General features: G+C 40.6%; 1 protein-coding gene and 2 long non-coding RNA genes across 3 annotated transcripts in view; 2 read left to right on the top strand and 1 right to left on the bottom strand.

Annotated features, from left to right (window-relative positions):
* Window positions 1–207: 207 nt before the first annotated feature.
* The window catches only part of LOC145458918 (uncharacterized), a 462825-nt gene continuing 439018 nt past the window's right edge, over window positions 208–24014 (bottom strand). Inside the window, exon 2 of the long non-coding RNA XR_013921233.1 lies at window positions 208–1796. This is a non-coding gene — a long non-coding RNA (uncharacterized LOC145458918). The remainder of the gene's footprint in view (window positions 1797–24014) is intronic.
* On the top strand, window positions 4822–7366 carry LOC145458498 (uncharacterized). Its single transcript, XM_080336880.1, has one exon. The coding sequence runs from the start codon at window positions 5105–5107 to the stop codon at window positions 6998–7000; it is 1896 nt and encodes a 631-aa protein (XP_080193006.1). The 5' UTR covers window positions 4822–5104; the 3' UTR covers window positions 7001–7366.
* Window positions 9428–24014, top strand: part of LOC145458912 (uncharacterized) — a 482198-nt gene continuing 467611 nt past the window's right edge. The window contains exon 1 of the long non-coding RNA XR_013921232.1: window positions 9428–9708. This is a non-coding gene — a long non-coding RNA (uncharacterized LOC145458912). The remainder of the gene's footprint in view (window positions 9709–24014) is intronic.

Consider the following 24014-nt stretch of genomic DNA (forward strand, 5'->3'; position numbering starts at 1 on the left):
ATGACTGCCCTTATCCTGACCGAAAGCTTCCTTATCTATACAAAATACATATAAGTTAAATTGTCTTTAGGCGCCTAAATGACTGGCGCCGAAAGTTCCTGTCTTGGCAATCTGAACCTTACTAGACAAATACCATCCCGCAGGGAAAAATTATATGCCAGTTAAGAAATACCAATTTGAAATCGTGTGATCTTTTAGTTTAGTACGTTTAGGCGATTCTATATTTTTTGATATAGCAGGCAGGAGGTCACGAAATAACATCACGTAACGAAGTTATACCAGCGGGTCCGCCGGCCCGAAGATGAATAATTATTATTTACGGGCTCTACAGTTTCAAGACACCTCACTCAGCTCTACTGGTAAATCTGATCACGTGAGCGGAGAGGACAAGAAATTGATAGCAATATATATGCAATTCCCGATCTTATTGACCGATTTTATCATGAATTATTGAAAATTTTCGCGCCTGGTGCTGGCTCACTAAACGGTACGTGGCAAAGGCGAACAACGTGAGGGGAGTCGGTTTATCCCCCAATGGGAGCCTAAGATTCCCGTCTTTTTGGGGTGGACTGACGAAGTGTCGTTTCGTTCCTGCCAACGGGTATAGACCCGGAGATGTTTGATTATTATTGTGGGGTCATACACCTTTTCAAGCACACCTCACTCTGCTCTACTGATAATCAGATTACGTGAGCAGAGAGAGGAAAAATTTGCTAGCAATATATATGCAATTCCCGTCCATAATGACCGATTCAGTCATGAATTATAGAAATTTCTCGCGCTTGGCGCGTTTAGGCGAGAAAAGCTGACTCCCCAAACGGAACCCAATGTAGATGTTTAGTAGCGGTAAACAGCGTACAGTGTGAGGGGGGGGTATGGGGGCAGAAGTTCGGTTTATCACCCTATGGGGGGGCCAAGACTAACGTTTTTTGGGAGCCTGACGTAGTGCTGCTACGGCCCTGGACGCAACAATCTATGAAACTGTCATAGGGAATAGTAATATATCAAAAAGTCGTAGCTTGCGTTGCGTAGGGTATATGGCTATCTCATCAGGTCAGTATGGCAACCATATATTTTCTTGGCCAATTTATTCAACTAGAAAATAGTGTTCGCGCTACGCGCGATTTTGTGAATGGGCTTACTGATTTTAATAGGTTAGGTACCAACAGAAATTGTGTTGAAAATGGATTGGGGCTACGAGAAATCTTATTTGAAGCACAGGGGGTACGATCGCTAAGAAGGTCAATAAGCAATGCTATTACTATGGCTCAATAATGATTATATTTAAGTTGTTATTGATATATGGAAGGTAAAATCTCATGGTTATTTAATTTGAGTCTGACAATGACAGTAACAATAGCCTATACTTATCACGACTATCTGAAAACCAGGATTAGACAACACCGCTCAAATGCTCTGATATCAGATCAATCTTCAGTAGATTTTAAAATATTCTACATAAAGTTGTTGCTCGTCAAAGGTCCACTAGTTGCAATATTATAACCCCACAGTTTTACGATGCCCTGATGCATCCTCTCACATGATGTCTATAACTCGAATATTAAAAAAAAAATCTGTCCGGCACAAAAACAATTTTATTCAAATATTTGAAAATGTTTTTTTCCTTGTCTCGCGTGAATAGTACAATAGTAAATTACATCTCCACGATGTTTGTGGAACGCCTGTCTGCAAGGTTCCATCAAATAAGGCCATTGATTATCCCTATTATTGATGCTGCGGCCCGCGAAATCATCAAAACTAGGAAATTGGCCCGCGAGCACATTTGAGTTTGAGACCTCTGTTCTAGAGTTATTTTCCTTATGGTCGATTTGGGTGATAGAGTCGGTCAGAGTTTATCGACTTTCGCAAAATCGTGGCTTTCAGTCCGTTTCCTGTGCCTTATACCAGAAAGGCGTATTCTGTCTATTTTTTCTCTAATTCTTTTTTCTGTGTGCATTTTGAACTGAATGAAAATCGGCAAAAATGAGAGATACCCTTATAATTTGAGCGCCGCAATTTTGCCTAGCCTAGTAAATGCAATATATATATCAGGGCTTATGCGGTTGCTATGGTTTGGACTTCGGAGTGATATAAAATCTCACTATAAAACAGGGGTCATCAACACGAGACCCGCGTGGTCATATTTTGCCGCCAGCGATGAGTTGAAAATTCGGAAGAAGGTTTATTAAAGAATTTTGAAATTCTGGAATTTCAACTTCAAAATATTATTGTTGTTGTTCAAAGTAGGAGGTGAACAGGACGAAGTTAACAGGTGATTAGCACGCATGTCTTTTATTGCATGATTTTTTTAGTCCAAATTCTATATTGTAGGCCGTGAAGTCGTTTACAAATGAGGAGACCCTGTTTAGCTACGTACCCAGTGAGCTATTGAACGACGATGATATTGTCTTTCGAAAGGTAGAGTTTGAACATTCAATGTTAACATGCCTACCAGCCCACGACATAACTTTGTGTACAAGGAATTCTGCTCTTGAAATTAAACCCAAAATACATTTCTACAATTATGTTGATACGCTTTTGAGAGGACTTGCAATCGAAACAAGGCTATGCCTTTCTTCGCACAATTGGCTAAAGATAATTAATAGGAACGCTCGCATAACTGACGGATTTTTTGTTTGTATGTTGAGTAGGCCGCGCATTTGTTTGTTTGTTTTTCATCAATTACAATCACCAAAACATCACGATGCAATTATAAGATAGGAAGGAGTCGAACTGATATATACCTTGGCATTGCATATAGAAAATTCAAATATGAGGCATCCACTCTGAATTGGAAATTATTGTAATATTCGCTTGATTTCCTGCAAAAGATATTCGCTAATTGCGCTATACTCTTCTTAAGGTTAAGTCCACCGTGTTTCAGTATTATATCCAATGGGTGTTGAAAGTCGCTACGATAATATGGATTGGTCATGAAACATGTCCCTCTATTCTTGTATTGCACAATTGGATTTGATGTCATGGTAACATTTGTCTGACATTTGGTTTCTTCGAAGAGGTTCAACGTGCGTGGTAATATGCCAGAAAGGCTGTTTCTGTTCGACCTACTGCAGTTAAGTAGTCGTATCACAGTAGCCTAACGTTTTCTTACGAGCTGGTCGTCATTTACTGCCATGGCATCCTACAAAATAGTTATTGAACGCAGGGATGGTTTGAACGTGAGATTCACGTTCGCGTTCTGTGTATGAACCCCTGGAATTTGGAGGTTCACGTTCACAAACGAACCTAGTGAACCTAGCACTAAACGAGTATGCACCTTTCCAATTTCAAAAATTATTTTCTCGGAATATTCAGCTCTTCGTTTGTGAATCATTTGTACCTCAGCTGTGAGCGTTGCCCTCAATAACGTCATAGCAAGAACGAAACACACCGCATGTAGGAAGCCAGTGAATTGTGCTTAGTCAACAAATCAGTTATTTACAGCAACGTAATTGATATAATGCAGCGGTATCCAAAGTGGTGCCCGCGGGCTACCGGTAGCTCGCGAGAACCACATGAGTCGTCCGCGCTCGCAGTAGGAAGTACTTGAAGGGGCACTGCACTCTAAAATTTTGGCCGCAGCCGTTTGCTTCAGGACGCCACCGTAATGGAGCTGCAATGTATTGAAATTTCCACAAACACATCACGCTCCAGCAGTCACGCAGAGATCGAACTTTATATAGTTGTCGGCCAATGTTATGAAGGAAATATGTCGTACACGACAGAAATAGAATACACTAGGCCCGATTTTGACATAAATCTTATGACTGAATATCTTCCGTTGAACGCGGTATGTAAACCACGTTAGCGTGATTATTTCGAGAAAACTTTTGTAACAAAGCAAGTCCAAAAATGATATTGTAAATCACCATAAGTATCGTGTTTTGAATCAGTTTCTATTTTACTTGAAAATTATCTATACGCGATTTAGTTTTATCGGATATCTTGATTTTAATATGGGTGCATAAATATCTAGAAAAACCAATCGTATCAGCAATACGTCATTCTAATATCGCACGATACGGCTGGGATGCTTTAGTCAAAGGGTAGGAGCGGAGATGTTAGGCATGGGCGTTTTCTGCAAGAAATTAGGCAAATATTACGTGTAATAAACGTTAGCTATGATGCTTTGGCAACCCAAAGTATACTCCTCTGGACATATACTTTACGACTCGCTGGCGTTCAAGGTTTTTATAACAGCCATCGGGTACGAGCTCATACCATCTGGTTCGGGCTCGATGTACACCTACCGAATTCAAATCCGCGATTGGCAATACCGGAAGGTAATTGTATTGGGTTTTGTTTTGTTTTGTTGCTTTTTGTGGCTAGTAATTCAACTGACAACGTGGCAACGAGTAATTAACTTTAACATGAAAGTATTCCAAGCCAAATCAGCCTTTATGATACGACGAGGAAATATTATGAGGATTCAATTTTGCAGCTCTCGAATTCAGGCATATCTAGTTAATCATTTCGGCCGAAAGCTTCAAAGCATCGTTAATGTACTAAGGGTTCTCTCTCAAAAGTGGTACAGTGCCTCTTACTTCGACTTCTACACGCTGCTCGCTGCAGGATACAATACCTCGTCTGGAACATTTTGTGGAAAATAACCTGAGCTAGCGTGACGGCGAATTGGCGATGTAAAAGTACGCGCAATTTTGCCTGAATTATGATAAACCTCTGTATGCATGGAGACATGTCGCAAACAGCTACGGTATATATTTCGCGTGTAGGTCGACGAAAGAATTCATGATTTTACAGATTCTCAGATCTTAATTTGCAATGAGAACTCGGGAATATGTATAGAGCTATTATTCTACTATAACCATATGCCCCTCATAAGACCAGCGTCCCCCTTATCGCCCCTGGGCAGATCAAATAAAATTGTGCAGTATTGCTGCTATTGAGTTTGACATCAACTAACCTACAGTCCCTGGAATGTTCCATGCGAATTTTACTTCCTTGACTTGCTATTTCAGATCGTTTTGTTACAAATACCAACAAGCATTTTTATCATACATATTCAATACTTTGAAGTTCACCAAGACCAGAATTCCCGGTCTCTGAGATCTGCGACAAACATTTTCGTCAATTGAGGAATGTCATGGAGTCGCATCATCAACATTTTCATGATGATAGTATCAGTCATAATTGTTCAATTTGTGGGAAGGAATTTGCTCAAGAGGGTCTCCTCACGGCTCATACCAATATTCATCACTGGTGCGACATATGTGGAAAAACTTTGTCTACAAAAAGCAATTTGAAGTTGCACAGGAATAGACATGCCGGTGTCCAAAAAAATCAAAAGACTTATAAATGTGGTGTTTGTGATAAAGAATTTCCTTTGCGATTTGACTTTAAGATGCATATGAATGTTCATTTGGGAGCTGAAAATTATGAATGTGAAGTTTGTGGTAAGACATTCTCCATGAAAAGTTACCTGAAGCGGCACATGGATAGACATACTGGAGTTACAGTCAAATGCGATATCTGTGGAAAGGAGTTTTCTATGGCACACTACTGGAAGACGCATATGGCTATACATTCGGGTGCTGGGAAACATAAATGCACTATTTGCGGGAGAGACTATTCTTGCAAATCCTACTTGAAGACTCATATGGTACTGCATACTGGAGACAAACATTATAACTGTGATATCTGTGGGAAAGGTTTTTCATGGAAATACCACCTGGAGAGGCATATCAATCATGTACATGATGGTGTGAAAAACCATAAATGCGAAATTTGCGGTATACGGTTTTCTTTCAAGTGCAACTTGAAGAATCATTTGGATGTACATGCTGGTGTCAAAGCTCACAAATGCGATGTCTGTGGTAAGGGTTTTTCTCGAAAATCAATGCTGATGCTACATCTGGGTGAACATGGTGGACTCAGAAATCATAAATGTGAAATTTGTGGGAAAGAATTCCTTATCGATAGTTCTCTCAAGAGTCATATGCTAATGCATTCTGATGTGAAAAATTATAAATGCGATATCTGTGGGATGATGATGGCTCGAATGGATTACCTAAAATCTCACATGAGAACTCACACCGCGGAAAGAGATCATAAATGCCATGTTTGTGGAAAAACATTCGCGAGAAAATACTATGTCAAGTCTCATATGAAGAGCCATAATACGGAGAAAATCCACGGATGCGAAATTTGTGGAAAGGATTTTTCATCGAAAGAACACCTCCAGATTCACATTAAAAGTCATAGTGCAGATAAAAGTCACAAATGTGACATTTGTGGCAAGGAATTTCATCTAAAGAATAACCTGAAGACTCACGTAAATATTCATAGCGGTGTTAAAGATCATCAATGTGAGATTTGTGGAAAAGAATTTAATCAAAAAATTAACCTCAAGACTCACATGAATATTCATACTGGTGATAAAAATCATACATGTGATATTTGTGGAATAGAATTCGCTGCGAAGCAGAACCTCGAGAAACACTTGGCTCTTCATAGTGGCGTTAAAAATCATCAATGTGACGTCTGCGGGAAACAATTCGCTACTCGTCAAGTTCTGAAAACTCATTTGAATATTCATAACGATGTAAAAAATTACAAATGTTACATTTGTGGAAAAGAATACGGTAGAAAATTTTGCCTTACAAGTCATATGAAAATTCACAGTGACGATAAAAATCATGAATGTGCGATCTGCGGTAGGAAATACCGTCATAAATGCGCCTTGAAGACTCATATGAATATACATTGCGGTCTTAAGGAACATAAGTGTGATGTATGTGGAAAGGAGTTCTCAAAAAAGAATAACCTCCTTACTCATTGCAAAATTCATATTGGTGCAAAAGATTATAAATGTGAGATTTGTGGAAATGAATTCACTCAAAAGTCAAATCTCAATAAGCACACACATATTCACAGTGGGGAAAAGAATCATCAATGTCAAATATGTGGAAAGAAATTTACTCAGAAGCACACCCTCGATACTCACTTAACAAGTCATGGTCGAGAGCAATGTTCCCTCTAATTTTTCAAGAGTCTGCGCAAACACGCCAACTCACTGCGCAGGCCCTCGGACAACAGTGCGCAACCACCCACCAATAGGGTGATAAAAGTAACTACTGGGGGGCGAAGCGCCCCAGACCCCCCGACGACTCTAGGCTTCTTCCGGTACTTATCATGTATATTGGGTGCCCATCTAGTAGTAACGTCCCTAAACGCGCGAAGCGCGAAAAAATTTCTATAATTCATGATTGCATCGGCCAATATGATCGGGAATTGCATATATATTGCTATCAATTTTTATCCTCTCCCTGCTCACATAATCAGATGTACCGGTAGAGCTGATCCAGTGAGGTGTGTTGGAATAGATAGGCCCTCTAAACAATAATAAAACATCTGCGGGCGTACCCGTTGATATAATGACTTCGTTACATGATGCTATTTCGCAGTGTTGGGATGACTCGAGTCACTTTTTCGTATGACTTGACTTGACTCGAGTCACTTTGCTAAAATGACTCGACTTGACTTGACTCGGCGTATCAGAAATGTGGATTGACTCGTGACTCGGAGCAAAATTCACGAGTCAATTTCAAGTCATCAAGTAATCGGTGTCGATAAAAATCACTGTATCTTGCATATGTTCGGATGGTTCGCGAAACTCTGGTGTAACCCGTGAGAGCGACCAATCAATCAAAGATCGTGCGTTTTACTGAGCCTCCATCGTTCTCTCACAAATATATTGATCGCAAACGAAGGGATCGAAGCTTACAGCCTACGCTGTCGTAAACTATACTATAGTAAGGTAATTTAATAGCAAAATGTCTATTCCTGCTCTGCGTTCTTAATTTGACCGAACCTCTTGTTTTGTTGAAATTGAATTCGAAAATAGTTTACATAGTCCTCAACCATTGGCCCAGGCTCGAATTGTATCATATCAATATGCAAAAGGGTAATGTATTGTACCTTATCTATTCGTTTCTCTATTTTGGCTGGTAACTATAAACTGAGGCTGTGCAATTACTTACGTAGTTTATTAGTTCTACTTGTATGCGAGCGATACAGCGCCTTACTTGGGTGTATATTTAACTCTATATTCGTTCATCGGTTCAAAATCAATGACCACTCAATCTGTATTTCAGACAGCTAGCAAAATACAATGACATAATCACGCCTCATACCTCGAAAAGGCAATTTGACTTGAATTGTGACTTGACTCGTGACTTGACTTGACTCGACTTGACTCGAGTCACCTCCAAAAATCGACTGACTTGACTTGACTCGAGTCACCTTCGAAAATCGACTGACTTGACTTGACTCGAGTCAAAATGTACAATGACTCGAAATGACTCGTGACTCGAAGGTAGTGACTTGATCCCAACACTGCTATTTCGTGACCCCCTATCTGCTATGTCAAAAGATATTGAAATCGCCAAAACGTACTAAAGTAAAAGACGTACACGATTTCAAATTGGTATTTCTTGGAAAATAATGTTCCCTCGATATGGGACTCGGATCGCGAGGACAGGAACATTCGGCGCCAGCCATTTAGGCGCCCGTGGACATGGACAATGACACATATATTTGTATATATCGAAGTTTTCGGTCAGCACCGGGGCAGTCTTTTTCGCCCAAGGTTTTCTCGCTGCTGATCGTTCTGGCGCACTTCTTGGATTCGCCTGTTACGTAGCCTTTAACTTCATATGTTTTGGCGCGTCATGGTGCGGTAATGGCCGACGCCCAACTGCCCATTTCTATAAATCATGCCTAATTTATGTTGGGAAAGGGTACCCAATAATCAGATATCTTACAATAATAAAACGCGCGTAGCGCGAAAAAAAATCCTGAAAAATTTCAAAAAATACACCATGATTTATGTTAATTCTCGAAATAATTTTGGACCCCCTTCGAGCTCGGCCCTCCAATTGGGGGGTTTGGAGTGCGGAAGTTACGGTCCTGAGTAAATCTTACGCAATGTTCATGCCACACGGAGAAGACTATCATTCGTTAGTTTCTCGCAGATTAACTTCGAGCTAGCCCATTGTTATTTATAACTTTGTTAAACCATGTTATTTCGCCATTCCCAGAAAATAATGTGCTATTGAAATGGTATCAGTATCGCTTACGTGTACGAGGCCCTACTAAAAAATATTTTCCGTGAGGCGCAGGTGATTGTGAACTCTCAATTCTTCACGGAGCGCAATAGTTACATTTGCGGGGTGCACTTGTACCTCGGTTTCAGATTTCAGTGATAACACTATTTGGCCCTGACAATGTTCCATCTTAATTTTCACGAATCTGCGCGCCTGCGTGGTCCATTGGACAACAGTGCGCAACAACTATAAAAAAAACATCATTTCTGATTTGTTGTGCGCAGCGTATATTTTCTGTGCGCAGAGACCGTTTCAGCACTGCGCATTTGCGCACGTGCGCAGCTTAGAGGGAACATTGGTCGAGAGTACAGTTAGAAAAGTGGGCATTTGTAGGAGGTAATATCTGGAAAGGATAGCCTCAAAAGGCATCTATATGTCCATTTTCTCGTCAGAGCGGGAAGAAGAAATTCGTTCAGAAGAGCAACCTCGATAATCACTCATTAAGTCATAATTCTGGCAAAAATTCGGAATGAAGCATTTATGGGACGGAGCCTCAAAGCACATTCAGATATCCTTTGTTAGTGTAGTGTAACTATTAGATAGAAGTCTCGGCGGAACTTGTATGACTCATCTGATTTCACGAGTCGTCAATGCGTTTTGCTTTTAAATGACAGTCAAAACAACATCGTAAAACACTACTCTTGCTTTACTATTGGAGTAAATTAGTAAACAATGCATGTGAACATTAGTGCTGAAAATGAGCTGTGAGGCCCAGGCGCTCTTTTTGAAGACATAATTCGTTTTCAACTGCTTGCATACTGACTTCTCTATAATCACATTAACGTTGAAGTTGAAAATTTTGTTGTCGTGGTCTTTTATTTTACCGCATACCTTCGCATTTCTTGAGTGTTTTAATAAATTAGCCAAACTTCATTTAGGGACTATTAGGGCATTTCATAGTACTACACAGTGAACAGTAGATTCAGTAATACTGAGCAGTGAGCATCAGTAAGAGAACGGCACACGTTGGTTACGGCGGCTCTGTCATTGTTTGCGTGTGGACCATTGTCACGTCAAGTCAAGACCCATTCGTTGCTATCAGAAAGTTTACCGTCGTTCCCGACAAGAACATGTTCTATAGCGGAGATGGCCAAACTGCGGATCTGGACATTTTATTGTGGTTCTTAAATGTTTGCACAGATGCAGCTATCCCGTTATTGGTGAGATAAGTAATATGATTAAGCAATCGATCTCTGGTATCGATTTGAGATGGTCGTTTCCTGCGCAACAATGTCTACATTGCGTTCAGTGATGAACTAGAATTCTGTGTTTCCCAAATTTTGTTGAGCTACCGCCCCCTGGACAGCGAATAAACTGCCAGCGACCCCCGACCTCCTTCGCCACGCCTGAATCATAAAAACGAAAGTTATTCTGCATTTACTACAGCTTAATTAATGACACGGATGAAGTTGGTGTATTCTTTTCACCATCCTCGTCATATTGGGTTTGAGTTTTGATATGAACAATCTCATTCTAAATTCTCCAGTCTCCACGTCCCATGCTTGCACGTAGGTTTTGCTGTGAGTCAGAAACTTAGTCACGGCACTGAAAGCACATTCTATTAAATAACAGCGGGGAAATGCAACGACGAAAAAGACAACCCTACCCCAGTGGGGGTATTACTATTCGATTTAATTGTATATCCAGAGTTGTTGATTGGAGATATTGAACTTTCACTTGAACTAAAAATTGTTCTACACTTCAATATAATCAGCTCCACAATTATTTCATGCTCGGAAACTTTACAGAATGGCTTGATTATCCGGCAAGGGATTTGTAATAGGGATATATCCTGGAATCAAATCACCACATCATCGTGCAGTTTTCTGAAATGGTCGATATATGTTTCTCCGTCAAAGTAGGATATTCGAGCTGGACTGGTAGCCCATGCAAGCTTTAGATTCGGAACAATTCTCGTGTCGCAAAATTTCGGTGAAATATCACGGGCTTATCACTAAATCCAGGCAGTGCCATTTCCACCTTTATGCGTTTTCATATTACTAACAACGGATACAGTGGCGGCTCGTCCTATAGGGCAACTGGGGCATTGCCCCACCTAAAATTCTGTTCAATAACAATTCTTTACCATTTATAGACGCACACCTATCTATATAAACCGAAATCACAGCGAAAATCGTATACTTCTTGTCCTTTCGCTTGTAAATGCCCATATATAGCGAAGTCTATGCGAAAATCGAATTCTCTTCTGTGTTTTCGCTTTGCGAATGCCTAGCCGGGGCTTGCCCCGGTAGCGCTCATAACAAGCTTTCACTGTCTATTCTCTCAAAACCGCGCACAATAAAGAAACGGTGATTTATACTCTCCTATTCATAAAATTACCGAGCAACCGGGGCACGATAGCTCTGTGCCCTTAAGGTTTGATGTAACAATCGTATCTATAGCTGAACTCTGTTACCGTCATATGCGTTTAGTCGACCTTTGCTGGTATAGGTCGATTTTAATGGGGTTTCACACCATGAAAACTCTTGAAACTTGTTATGTCATGTCGTGATGGTGGTATTTAACACTGCCCCAAGTTTCAGGGTTTCTACTTAAAGTTTAGGGTAGTAATTCCGTTTCCGAAGTTGAGTGTGTGCTGATCCGTCATGTATCGCAAACAGATTTTACTCAAAAGCCGGTATTGGTATCCATTGGTTTTGACGGTGTTCCATACTGAGATCGGTTATGACATTTGGCACGGTAAGTCTTAATGTTAGTATCGAACGCTGTACCAAGTTTTAAGTTTGTCACTAAACTGTGTTAGTGGTAATTTCGTTTCCTAATTCGAGTGAGAGCTGACTCGTCATTTATCGCTAACAGATTATACGCAAAGCCGGTATTGGTCTCTATTGATTTTAACGATGCTCCTTACCTAGATCCGTCATAAGCTTTTGCACGGTATGTCTTGATTTTAGTATCGAACGCTGTGCCAAGTCTCAAGGTTGACACTCAATGATTAGGGCAGTAATTTCGTTATCAAGGTCGAGTATGGTAAAGATGTGCTCCGATCTGACACTTTAGCCTACAACACATTGCGGATTTCACGCAAAAGCCGGTGTATCTGCGGTAACGTTAAGTGAGATGATGCTATCATTCTCAGTTTGCATTCAAATATTTACTTTGATCGTATATTCTCCAATGTCAATTTCACCGTGAAATTGTGGCCTTCAAGCCATTTGCGTACAACCCCCCCGTCACTTGATCAGCCTATTCCTCAGTAAATTTTACGCAAAATTCGGTGTTGCTCTGTTCGCATTAATTTTGACAGTGTACCATACCGAAAAGGGCCATGAGGCCACTTCTCGATAATGTCATGTAACAGTGTACCAAGTTTAGGGCTTTCATCCACGTATTTATTCGGTAATATATTTTTCAAAGGCGATTTCGCAGCAGACCTATAAGACAGTAATAAAAACGTATGTGTCGTGTTACAGTCTCCAGTTTCAAGGCCAAAATCTCTTATGCTGTACCGAGACCAAATTTCCGAGGCTGCTATTCTTAGTCCTTTACAATGATGTTTTGGATTCAATAGGACAGGCCCAATCTATGAGATAACAATTGCGTATCTGTCCGAATTCGTTGACCTTTCCAATTAGGCTTACGCTATCTCTCGAGTTATAGTCATTTCCATTTCTGCAGATAATTAGTCAGGTCTAATGCGAACATGAACCGTGTTGAATCTTTGTTCCGTACGCCGTTTACGCAGTTACCACACTTCAAGTCACAGCTCACCAGCGGACCTCTCGTGGCACATACGTTAAAATCACTGTTGCCGGGAAATTCATGTTACTGTACCATCATTAAGTTACTTGTTTACGTTGGAAAACGCCATTGTGACGTCATCTTGATAAAAAGTCGCTTGCAGCCCTTGCCCCACCACCCGATATTGTCACGAGCCGCCACTGAACGGATATATTCTACCCATGAAGTTTGGAAAATATGCCCGTCAAGTAGAAACGATATTTGCTTCTCGCAACCCTGCCGAAAGCCACGGTGACAGCACTGTGGATAATCCACGATCGTATGAAACAGAGATTAGAATCACGCAAGCCAATTTCTCCTACAAAGCTATCACAACTTGCAGTGAGCAACAGCTGCTCAAATACTTTGTAGACCTCACAGCACACAATGAACAACGATTACTAGGGATTTTGCCGACTGCTAAATTAGCCATTGATGTAGGTGTTTCAGCGCGGCAGTCTGAATCCTGCACTGCCGATTATAGGCGCATAAGCCTGTCTAATGGGTTATTTACTATGCTACTCGTTGTAATTCATACATGTACTCCATGACTTTAATAACACAATAGCACGCTCAATTCGGATTCGAATGAATATATAGCTGAAAAATAGTGTAGCAACAGCAACATACAGCTAGATGAAGATAGCAGGCACGCAGTACAGCAACATCAACATATAACAACAACGGAATAAAAGTAAGATTCACGCAGGAAAGTCGTATACGGAACGAACGTGAGTAAGATTTACAATTAAATTTGCGGCAACGTAAATAACCAACAATTGGTAGTTCACACACGCTTTATATAGTGGCGAGAACAGCCTATCTGAAAAGGCTTGATCACAAATTATTACTAAAATCAGGATTAACAAATTTATCCGTAATCGCAGACACTGGGGTTACCATCCGAGATGAGGGGACTTGGAATTTCCATGTCCTAATGCAATCCAAATCCGAATCTTCAAATCCAAATCCTAATCCATAACTTTTTCATATTCAAGTCCATGTTCAATCCTAATCCGATTCCAACTGGAAATTCAGAAAAAATGCTAATTTATGCAAGGGAGGGATTGGAAAATTTTCTTTCGCAACCAACGGTTGCCTTGGTTCAAGATAACCTAGTAACCATAAGTACATTTATAACTGATCTGTATAAAGTTTGTCGCCATTCGCCACACGACATACCAATCTCCCAGAAAATAGGTAAATCCAATCCAAATCCTAATCCGTTCAGAAAAAATCTCTAATCCTAATCCAATCCAAATCCGGCAAAATTTCACAAATCCTGTTTTTTTTCAAATCCTAATCCTAATCCATGCTCATCTCTGGTTACCATACGTCATAGTACAGGAGTCATTATCGCCAGATATCGTCCTATGGCAGAATGCCGAGTATAGCTAAGCCCCGTTTTCCTCTAATATCTACCTACCTACCATACGTTCTCGTTTAGGAGGATTTGTCCTCTTTGTTCACTAAATTGAAAGTGTCCTCGGAGGACCCCTAAATGTTCTCTTTTTGTGAATTTGTCCTCTTTTTATTAGAAAAAAACATTCTCAAATTATACTATCACCCATTTGATGCCCAGCGCTCCTTCGCATTCGCGAGCGCCCACTTTGGGAACCACTGAACTAGATCAATGGTTGGAAACCGCTGGTTCGCGGAAAGCTCATGTATTTTGAAAGTTAAGTGGCGATGCCGAATTATGGTAGCCAAAGTCGGTGATAAAAATTGAAAAGTAATAGCCTAAGCTAATATCTTTATCCGAGAGACGTATGTTAGTGGGTTAGGTAAGATCGGATAATCCTATTTCGGAATTCGAATATAGACTAGTTATCAACGTTATCGCTAAATGGTAAATTGATGCACGCTGAGCGTTTCCAACTGACAATGCGGCGATGTAGCTTCCTCCGTATAGTGAGAAATCGGAGATAATTAGGTTATTGTTCCTCTGAACGTACTGACCCAGTACTAAAAACTATCACACACACCGCAGGCGAGAAAAATGAGATCGCGCACTCACATTTTGACTCGTGAAGTCTTACAGCAGGGGTCGGCAACCTTTTGCTAGTCACGGGCCAAATTTCGAGTGTACAACTTTTTTGCGGGCCAGAATTTTTCCTAATTCTATATTTTCCGCTCACTTCGGTATATTATCCTACCTTGCTGCAATCTCAATCATACCAATCATAAATCACAAGTATTTACACTTCAACAACGCAGAATAAATATGGCAATTGACGCAGCTTGCTTTGTGAAAGGTTTTCAACTTCTGGTAACAGTCAGATGAAGCAAGAATCAGACCACATTCTAAATGGGCGTCCGAGATACGTGATCTTGGCTTTCTATATTCGTGAATTTCATTGTTCAAAACTATTGCTCACATGCGTACGTGCTACCAAAAATCGATGCGATGTCTTTTGCATCGTTTGATAAGCTGGGATAAAGATCAATTTCAAGAACGTACTCTTTGTCAAAGTCATGCAGCGATATGCTCTTTGTATGAAATTTGTCATTAAATCCAACTGCATCGCATTTCAAAAAGGCCCATTTGAAATTTTCAGACAATGGTATTGGCGTCCACATTAAATGGAGTACTGAATAGTCAGAGTTTATTTTGTATAGAAGGAATGTCGGAAAAGCGGGTGAATATTCAGTAATTAAATTTCGTATCACAGTTACAACCAGAGGTGGTCAAAGTAGTCAAGAAAGCTACTCAAGTAGAAGTAGAAGTACTTCTTCCATAAGCAACCTAAAACTACTTCAAGTAGAAATAGAATTGACTGACTTTAAATCTACTCAAGTAAGTAAGTAGTTTTGAAAACGATCCTAATTTGTTCACATGGATTGTCAAAAAGGTACAAATTGAGCAATACGAAAGGTGCCGAGCTTGATTTATATTGATGCATACCAGGAGGTATCCAATTTTCGACAGAATAAGCATTCGTCCGCATCATGGGATGAAAATGATAGTATTGGTTTGGAAAGGCGATACTAATCCTCTGTTTTCACGAACAGTATGTTTTAGAAAATATCATGGAAAGGCGCCCTCCCCCGTATTATAACGCCCGTAGTTTAGTCGAAGAGCAATTCGGAGAAGTTGTATAGGATACGGTGTAAACATTTTGCGCGATTAGTAAACGGCAATAAAAGATATGGTGGACCTTAAAAATGCCATATTGTGTCGTTATTTCCGGAAATTAAAGGCATTACTACACTTGCTTTTATGCTTCAACATGTATGGTATCCAGACAAAAGAACGGATATTAATTAGAACTCAAAGCATATGATACTGGTAATTGAAAGTGAAATATAAATACTACTTCTAAAAGCGGAACATGTATTTCATGTCTTTAGTCAAGAAAGTTTCAAAGGTGGTATGCTATAACACTTTTCGAGATTAGGACACGCCACGGACATGCTAGATTATACGATATGATGAGTATAAGTGCTAGATTGCGAAACATCAGTTTCAAACGTTATGATGAGCCATATATACTGTGATGAAATATTTGATATAACGAAGGGCGACAATGCGGTGAGAACGGAACCACGCCAACGCTACCTAAATTATATTCACCGATTCAATCGTGAAATTCTACTCGTTACTCCGTATCCACTGCGCGCCAAGCGCGACGAAAATTTTGGGCTTTACTCAACTTTTATGAAAATTAAATGTTGATACTCCGTGAAAACAGCCCCGAAATTCCTTAGGCTATCTTCCGGATTGGTGGATTTAACTAGTTCTACTTGACAAACTGAAAATAGCGAGAAGTAAGTAAGTAGATCACAAAATATTACGAAGTAGAATTAGAAGTAGCGAAAATCAGATCTACTTAATTGAGTACCAGAAGTAGAGGAAAACTACTTGAGTACTTCGAAAAAGTAGAAGTACTTCGTTACTGACCACCTCTGGTTACAACTATAGTGTTGGTATTAGGTTTTCTCTTTTCCAGTATAGGAAAGTGAGCATAATTTACTCTGTACTGTTGACATTCCCCGAGTGGCAGATTTGTTTCAAATGCGCCTCAACATCTCATGTATTCAGTTGTCCCCCCCCCCCCCCCGAAGTTGCGAATTCAATTTGTTCAGATGTGACGTTCAGCCTATCAGGAGAGCAAGATTAGATACCCATTTTCGATTACAAGATTATGAGTCGGCGATATTTGTATTTCATTTCTCAGTTCATAGACTCGTGCAAGCATAGCTGCTCGACTTAATGCGCGAACATGGCAGATTTACATTACATCGCCATATTGATTCTATGCTTCTAGTTATCTGTCGTAACAATGTTGGTGATTCAGTTTGTGAGACAAAATGGTATTTACAGTTTTAATCATTGTGGCCAAAACACTTCAGGTTTGTAGTATTGACGCACATTGCCTTCTGGGGAATTAAACCATGAATAACTAGCTACGGGGGCTAGTTATCTGTAATTAAACAGTTTAAGTTTGAGATTTTGTCATTGCGTCTGAGATGTTCCAAGCGTTTTTGAAGCAGAGGAAAGACACCTTTATTGTCACACCCCATCGGAAAACCCTTCAAAAAGTATGGTACACCTACGGCTGCGAGATAAACCCGATTGGTAAGCACTGATCTAGTCCACTCTAGACAATCTCCATCTCCTACTTCAACCGCCTTCGTTTTGTGGCGTCACAATAGACTAATACGGCTTAGGCAACTTATATCGTATCAATGCCGAATTCTTTCCAAGCAGTGCTGCACTGCTGATTGAAACTCATTGTGAAACGGCGGGCCGCATTCTTGTGAAAACTAAATATTATGTCGTGGGCCGGACGATTTCGCTTGGCGGGCCGTAGGTTGCCGACCCTTGTCTTACAGCAGTGGTTCCCAACCGGGGGGAATTTTGAAATTTTTAGGGGGGAATCTGGCTTTGGCGTTGTATCGGAAGACACACAGGGTTCACAATGTGTGGCGAGATAGCGCAGTGGTAAACTACACAGCCGCAACACCAACGGGTTCTGGGTTCGATTCCGACCAAGATCGACTCCAGAATTCCTACCTAAGTGTTGAGGGTTTATCTAGGCTCCTCCTTGCCATCTCATCCGTGTAAGCGGTGTCTTATAAAAGCCTAGATATGGCCCGTGTTATAAGTCGACCGATACGGAATACAGAAATGGAGGAAATTGGCCTGGTGTAAATGACCATAGTAGTCAACACACACCATGAACACCTCGAAACAAACAAGCTGAGTTCACAAGATTTTAAGATTTTTATGGTAGAACTGTTATGAATAGAAACTAATTCTTTACAATTGTATGTTTCTTAGGCGGATTTCCAGCTGGGTGTATGTTTAAATGCCTTCCGTAGATATATACATCCCCTGATAAAGTGCGAGGCTTGCGAGACGATTTTGTTGGGCCCGCGACAGTCTCCCGACCAAATTGCTACTAAGCAGGAAGAAGTCAAGCCGAATTCAGCACAAGGACGCTGGTGAAATTGTTAACGTCTTCAAGTCAACATATATGAGCCAATGTGAAAAACGTCAAATTCATCGATTCGACTAGAGGCCATAGCAAGCCGACTTAGTGATTTATGTTTCGTTAGTGGCTACCCGACCGGTAAAAAAAAAAAAAAATTTAGTTGTACTTTACCACTGTGTATTGCGGTCCGCATTCGACATAGTTCGGACATATCTGAATATGATTGTCCAGTAATTGCTCAGCGAACAAATGGTTGCGCGTTAAAAAGCACCTTTTTTGTTCACGGGCAATTTTTTCATAGGGGGGAATTTCAGCTCAAATATCGGCCAAGGGGGGCACGAGACGAAAAAGGTTGGGAACCACTGTCTTACAGGATGCCGAGGTGGCGTACTTACCGAAACCTGAAATTACTACGAGTGATAACTAGTTCAGACGCCAAATGCCGCGCTGCGGCTGAGATTACGTGGCGTTTGGTGGGCGAACGGTAAGGATGGTGTGAACCTCTGAAAGGTTCAGATTCGCGTGAACGCGATAGTGAACCTCATGACGTCATGTGACGTGATATTCCTAATTCCAATTATAGATTTCAGTGAAGTGATAGCCTATATCAATGTACAATTGTACATGATACCTATAGCGACGACTAGGACCACATCATGTCACAATGCTGATGTCTATATTGACGTTCTGAACGTCGCCAAATGTATCAACTGGGGTAATCTAATGAGAAAATAATCCCATAAAATCAATATCTTCCGTCGCTTTGCCAACAATTTCGACGAGAACTTGCAAGAGAATATAAGCTTACGCCTTAACGGTCTGGGCCGGACCAGACAATGTGTTCAGCGTCTGAGTATTGTAACGTTGATATTGAGCAGAGTGCAAAACGGGGTTCTATACTTGCTACCGATATTACCTCATTAACAAGTTACAGCAGTAGCCAACACCCAATCGCATGGCTTTGGTTTTTATGATACAATAAACATATGAAATCAAGATTGCTCGTACGCCTGGTAGATATTTTTTACATAAGACAAGGATATCAATTTCATTGATTGGTTGAATAAGCATCATTCGCTGACTCTGCAGGAAGTGTATTTCGCTATTGATGTTGTGTGATTGCGGGTCAAGTTCACAGCCGAGATTCACTAAATATTCGAGCAAACTTTTGTAACAATACCAGTAAAATTTTGGAGGTTGTCAAAGTGAATACTAGCTTAGTGTTGATTTTTTGATGCTGCCAGCGCCATGCATATAGTGGCCTGCAGTTGAAATGCAATAAATTCCAACTAAAGATGTTATAATGAAGTGAAAATTGTGATTTATCAAAATGGCTCACGGTGCAGAACCTATCAAGGTTCGTTTGTGAACGTGAACCTCTAAAGTTCTGAGGTTCACACACAGAACGCGAACATGAACCACACGTTTACATCATCCCTCATGAACGGGTTCAAAGCAGCGCGGCGGATGAATAGCTATATGGCGTATGAAAGTATTCAACTAACTCTTGAATGCGAAAAAGAGGACATTTCGGGATTTTTTAGCGTGATATTAGACGATCATTCACTGCTATGTTGGAGATGGCCTTATTGCACGATTCGCATCAACCTGACATGGAATAACATACTCGTTTGATTAAGCAGAACTTGACCGTTCTGTTTTCGGTAGCCTTCACAATTATAACGGCCCAGTCTTCAGATTGGTAATGTTTTATTATGGAGCTTCACACGCAAACTTCAACGTATCGACACCACAACATAAAACGGCCTTAAGCCGGCGGTCACGCGATCGGTCAGCAATACGTCCAGACCTGAAAGAGCGAATCTAATGATTACAGGAAATCACGTGCACAGTTCATGACCAGTGACCACAGATAGCATAAATAACAAGGTGTACAGCAAAACCAGGTCCGCCACATAATCTCGTACCGAATGATCGAATTATAGGTCTACTTCCTGGAACTGCAGTAGACAGTAGAATTCCACTGGCTAGTGAGAGAATGGTACATTGTTTTTCAAATTAGACCCTACTACATATGGACATAAAACCCCTCAAAGCAACTACTCCACAATTAAATCCAGCTATTTGTACACTTGTCCTAGTACATTATAGTCTGGAAAACAGAAACATGCATGAGTAGGTTCGGACTTGGTTCTACCTATCTTCTCTGGATTCATCATCGACTATCACACTGCAATTGGAATGTCTTGAAAAGCCTGGAAATGATAGTGATCCAAAAGAGAAGTCGGTCTGATGAATGACGCTGACGCATCATGGGAGCGTGAGAAATGAGACTGTGTCGTGGAAGAGAGATATAGCATGGAAAAGATGTCTGAAAATGCATTGGACCGTCAAAATACTTATCAGTATCGTGGTGCACATAGCCTTTACACTAGGGCTAAAAGCGACACTGTACATATAATATTAATAATAAACACATGCTGTAAGAATGATATCAATTATTTTATAGTAAACAGGCTGTATTTACAGTGTTTCGTAATGACGTACACTCATAATGCTGAGATGCGAGTATTCTGTCACTATTACGCATATTAAAAGCAATTCCAAGCTATATGCCGCCATTTATGCCTACTGGTAGTGCGGTGGTTGCATTCAGCGGCTTCGACTTGTTGAGCTGCGGTGGCAGTGTTGCACCGATCTTCTGTTTCTTGTTGCTAATATATTCATGCTCTACTACTTTTGGAACATCATCTTTTCTTGAGGCGCTATCGCCAGAGGCACCCGAAACCATGTCTGGCCGTCTATGCAGGTACGCTTTGGTTGCTTCCCACAATTGACTGAAATAGTTTAATATGTCAGGTAATATTTGCTGGCCCAAGCATGATTCGTAAGGTGTCGAGTCGGTTAGTGAGGGACGGCATTTTCGAGTACCGTAATTATATGCTGTTTCTCCCTAAACGTTTGCTTTATTCGTGGGAAAACCCGTTTCTAAACATCCTTTTTTGTTCACTGCCAGCCCTAGAATCACGGTCAATTGTACCCCAGCATCTCGAACATGTACGGAACGGCCTGCTGCACGCTTAGGGAACGATTTTTCTGTGAAAACACAATCGGCCGCGAATTACTATTGGTAGGGTCAGAAAGACAAAAACCGGACTAACATTGATGTGATGAAACTATTAGGGATGGTGTGAACGTGAGGTTCACGTTCGCGTTCTGTGTGTGAACCCCGGGAATTTAGAGGTTCACGTTCACAAACGAACCTTGGTAGGTTCTGCACTGTGAACCTCTTTCATATATTACAATTTTCACGTCATTATAACATCTTTGGTTGAAAGTTATTGCATTTGAACTGCGGGCCACTCTGTGCCTGGCGCTGGCAGCATAAAACATCAATACTAAACGAGCATGCACCTTGACAATCTCAAATATTTTACCTGCTTTGTTACAAAAGTTTGCTCGAAATATCCAGCTTTCTGTTTGTGAATATTGATATCGTTGTCTGATGTAAAAAATCTAGCAAGCGTACGGGATCCATCTCGATTTAATGTGTTTATTGTATCATAAAAACCAAATGCGTGCGATTGTGGTGTTGGCTATTGATGTATAACTTGTTAATGGCGTAAAACCCATGGCGCCATAGCATACTCTGCCAATATCAACGTAGCAATACTCGACGCCGAATACATTGTCCGGTCTGGCCCAGACCGTTAAGGCGTAAGCTTATATTCCCTTTCAAGTTCTCGTTGAAACTGTTGGCAAAGCGACGGAAGATATTTATTTTATGAGATTATAATATCATTTGATTGCTCCAGTTGATACATTTGCGACGTTCAAAAAGTCAGTATGTAGGCCTACTTCAGCATTGTGGCATTATGTGACCCGAGTCGTTGCTAGGTATCGTGTACATATTAAATATCATTAGTCTTAAATGTAGGGTTGCAATTAGCAAAATGACGTCACGTGACGTCATGAGGTTCACGTTCGCGTTCACACAGAACCTTTGAAAAAGGTTCGCGTTCACACGAACCCGAACCTTTCAGAGGTTCACACCATTCCTAGAAACTATCATAGCTTTCCTTATGCTAGAAGAAAAGTATATAATTGAGCATTCCAAGTCGTTGATATTGTTACAACGCCATAATGAGAGATAGGCCTACTCAACGCGACTCGGAGTGTAAACGGGCTCGGAATCGAATCACTCAGCAACTAGATTTTGCCCAGCCCAGACTTGGTACGATGCCTTCTAGCTGGTATGTATGAAGTTTACCTTTTCAATATGTTTATGATATTGAAGCTTTATTCAAATTTGTAAACACACAAACCTGGATCCATAGTTGTAGCAAAGAGGATTGACACATTCCGTCGCTCTCAATATGGTGTACGATATGTTCCAGGAGAGCCATTTTGAACGTGACGATAGTACAGTTTGAGAAATGCCAAATGAAGCCAAATACCGATAAACTGCAAGGTAAAAGTAGCTTTGTTTTATTCGGAACCCGATCTTGGGTATTTGTATTATATTGTATGGACATATATAAATATGTAGTTAGACGAGATACTGTAGTGGTAGAGCTGAGGTGGGCAATTACTTTTTTCCGCGGGCCAAATGAGAAACAGAAAATACGTTTGCGGGCTGAGTCAAAAATTTTAGCTGTTCTCTCAAGTCTAAGAATTTTATTTGTAAATTGATAGAAGAGATTTACACTGTTAATAAATGCTGCTCAGTGAATGAGAAAGTGACGATTAATTACCAAAAAATAATATTTATTTGCCGTTAAGCCCGTCATATTTCCAAACAATGTTATCTGATATGATATATTTTGAACTCTCTTTAAATTCCGATTCGCGTTTTTCTATCAGGACTTTAAAATGTGTCTGGGATACTTTAAAGCTTATTGTCTTGGTCCCTGGACTCTCAGCCATCCGAGCATTGTCCAGCTTGGTGAAATAGCCTGTTTGTTGAGTCAAGCTTGCGGTTCTTCTGAGATTCGTCCTCCCTTGACCGAGTGAATGTATTCGGGTTTTTGTCACAAGACCGGCTTGAATTAAACTCCTTAAACATGGCAATCTGCTCGGCACTAACCACTAAAAAGACGGGTCTACCCAATACTTCAGTAAACAAATATTCAGTGCTCTAAACCTTCTATGAATTTCGACTTTCTTTTTTTGACATGCCCGGTATTCAGAAAACGAAGCGAGAGAACTAGTTTGAGTTCAACTGGAGTCGAACTTGGTGCTCTTTCGAGTTGTACTCTTGTGGTTATGGTATTCAATGACGATCTGAGGTTGAAGTCGGTCTCGAAATGCAGCGTTTGAGCAAGCGTTTCCCGAGTCAAGCCGTTTGCAGACTCAAGGCCTTACTCGTTCTCATTTTTACCGTTTGCCGTAAATACATTGTGGGAATTGCGCTGTGGGCATATTTGGTGCATGAATTCGCAATTTCAACTGTAATATATAGCACTGTTATAAGAAGAAAATCATGTTCTAGTGCCGTATTGCTTCATCGTTGGCTGAGTATTAGGCTATCCCCAAATCGGCGGAAATTTTTCATCAGAAAGGTTTCCGGTGGATTCGCAAAATCGGGTAATTCCTCACAACGCTATGTTCATCATTTTATATAAAACGTAGCATATGGATATGTCGAAACGAATGGAATATGAATGCTACTGAAAAACCACACACAAGCTGTTGTCTATAATAGCGATCTTCCAATCCTAAACAAAAACTGAATCATCGGCGATGCGGA

This window comes from Botryllus schlosseri, chromosome 2 (assembly GCF_051294905.1).
Source record: "Botryllus schlosseri isolate E-star chromosome 2, Bs_hap1, whole genome shotgun sequence".
NCBI classification, from domain to species: domain Eukaryota; kingdom Metazoa; phylum Chordata; class Ascidiacea; order Stolidobranchia; family Styelidae; genus Botryllus; species Botryllus schlosseri.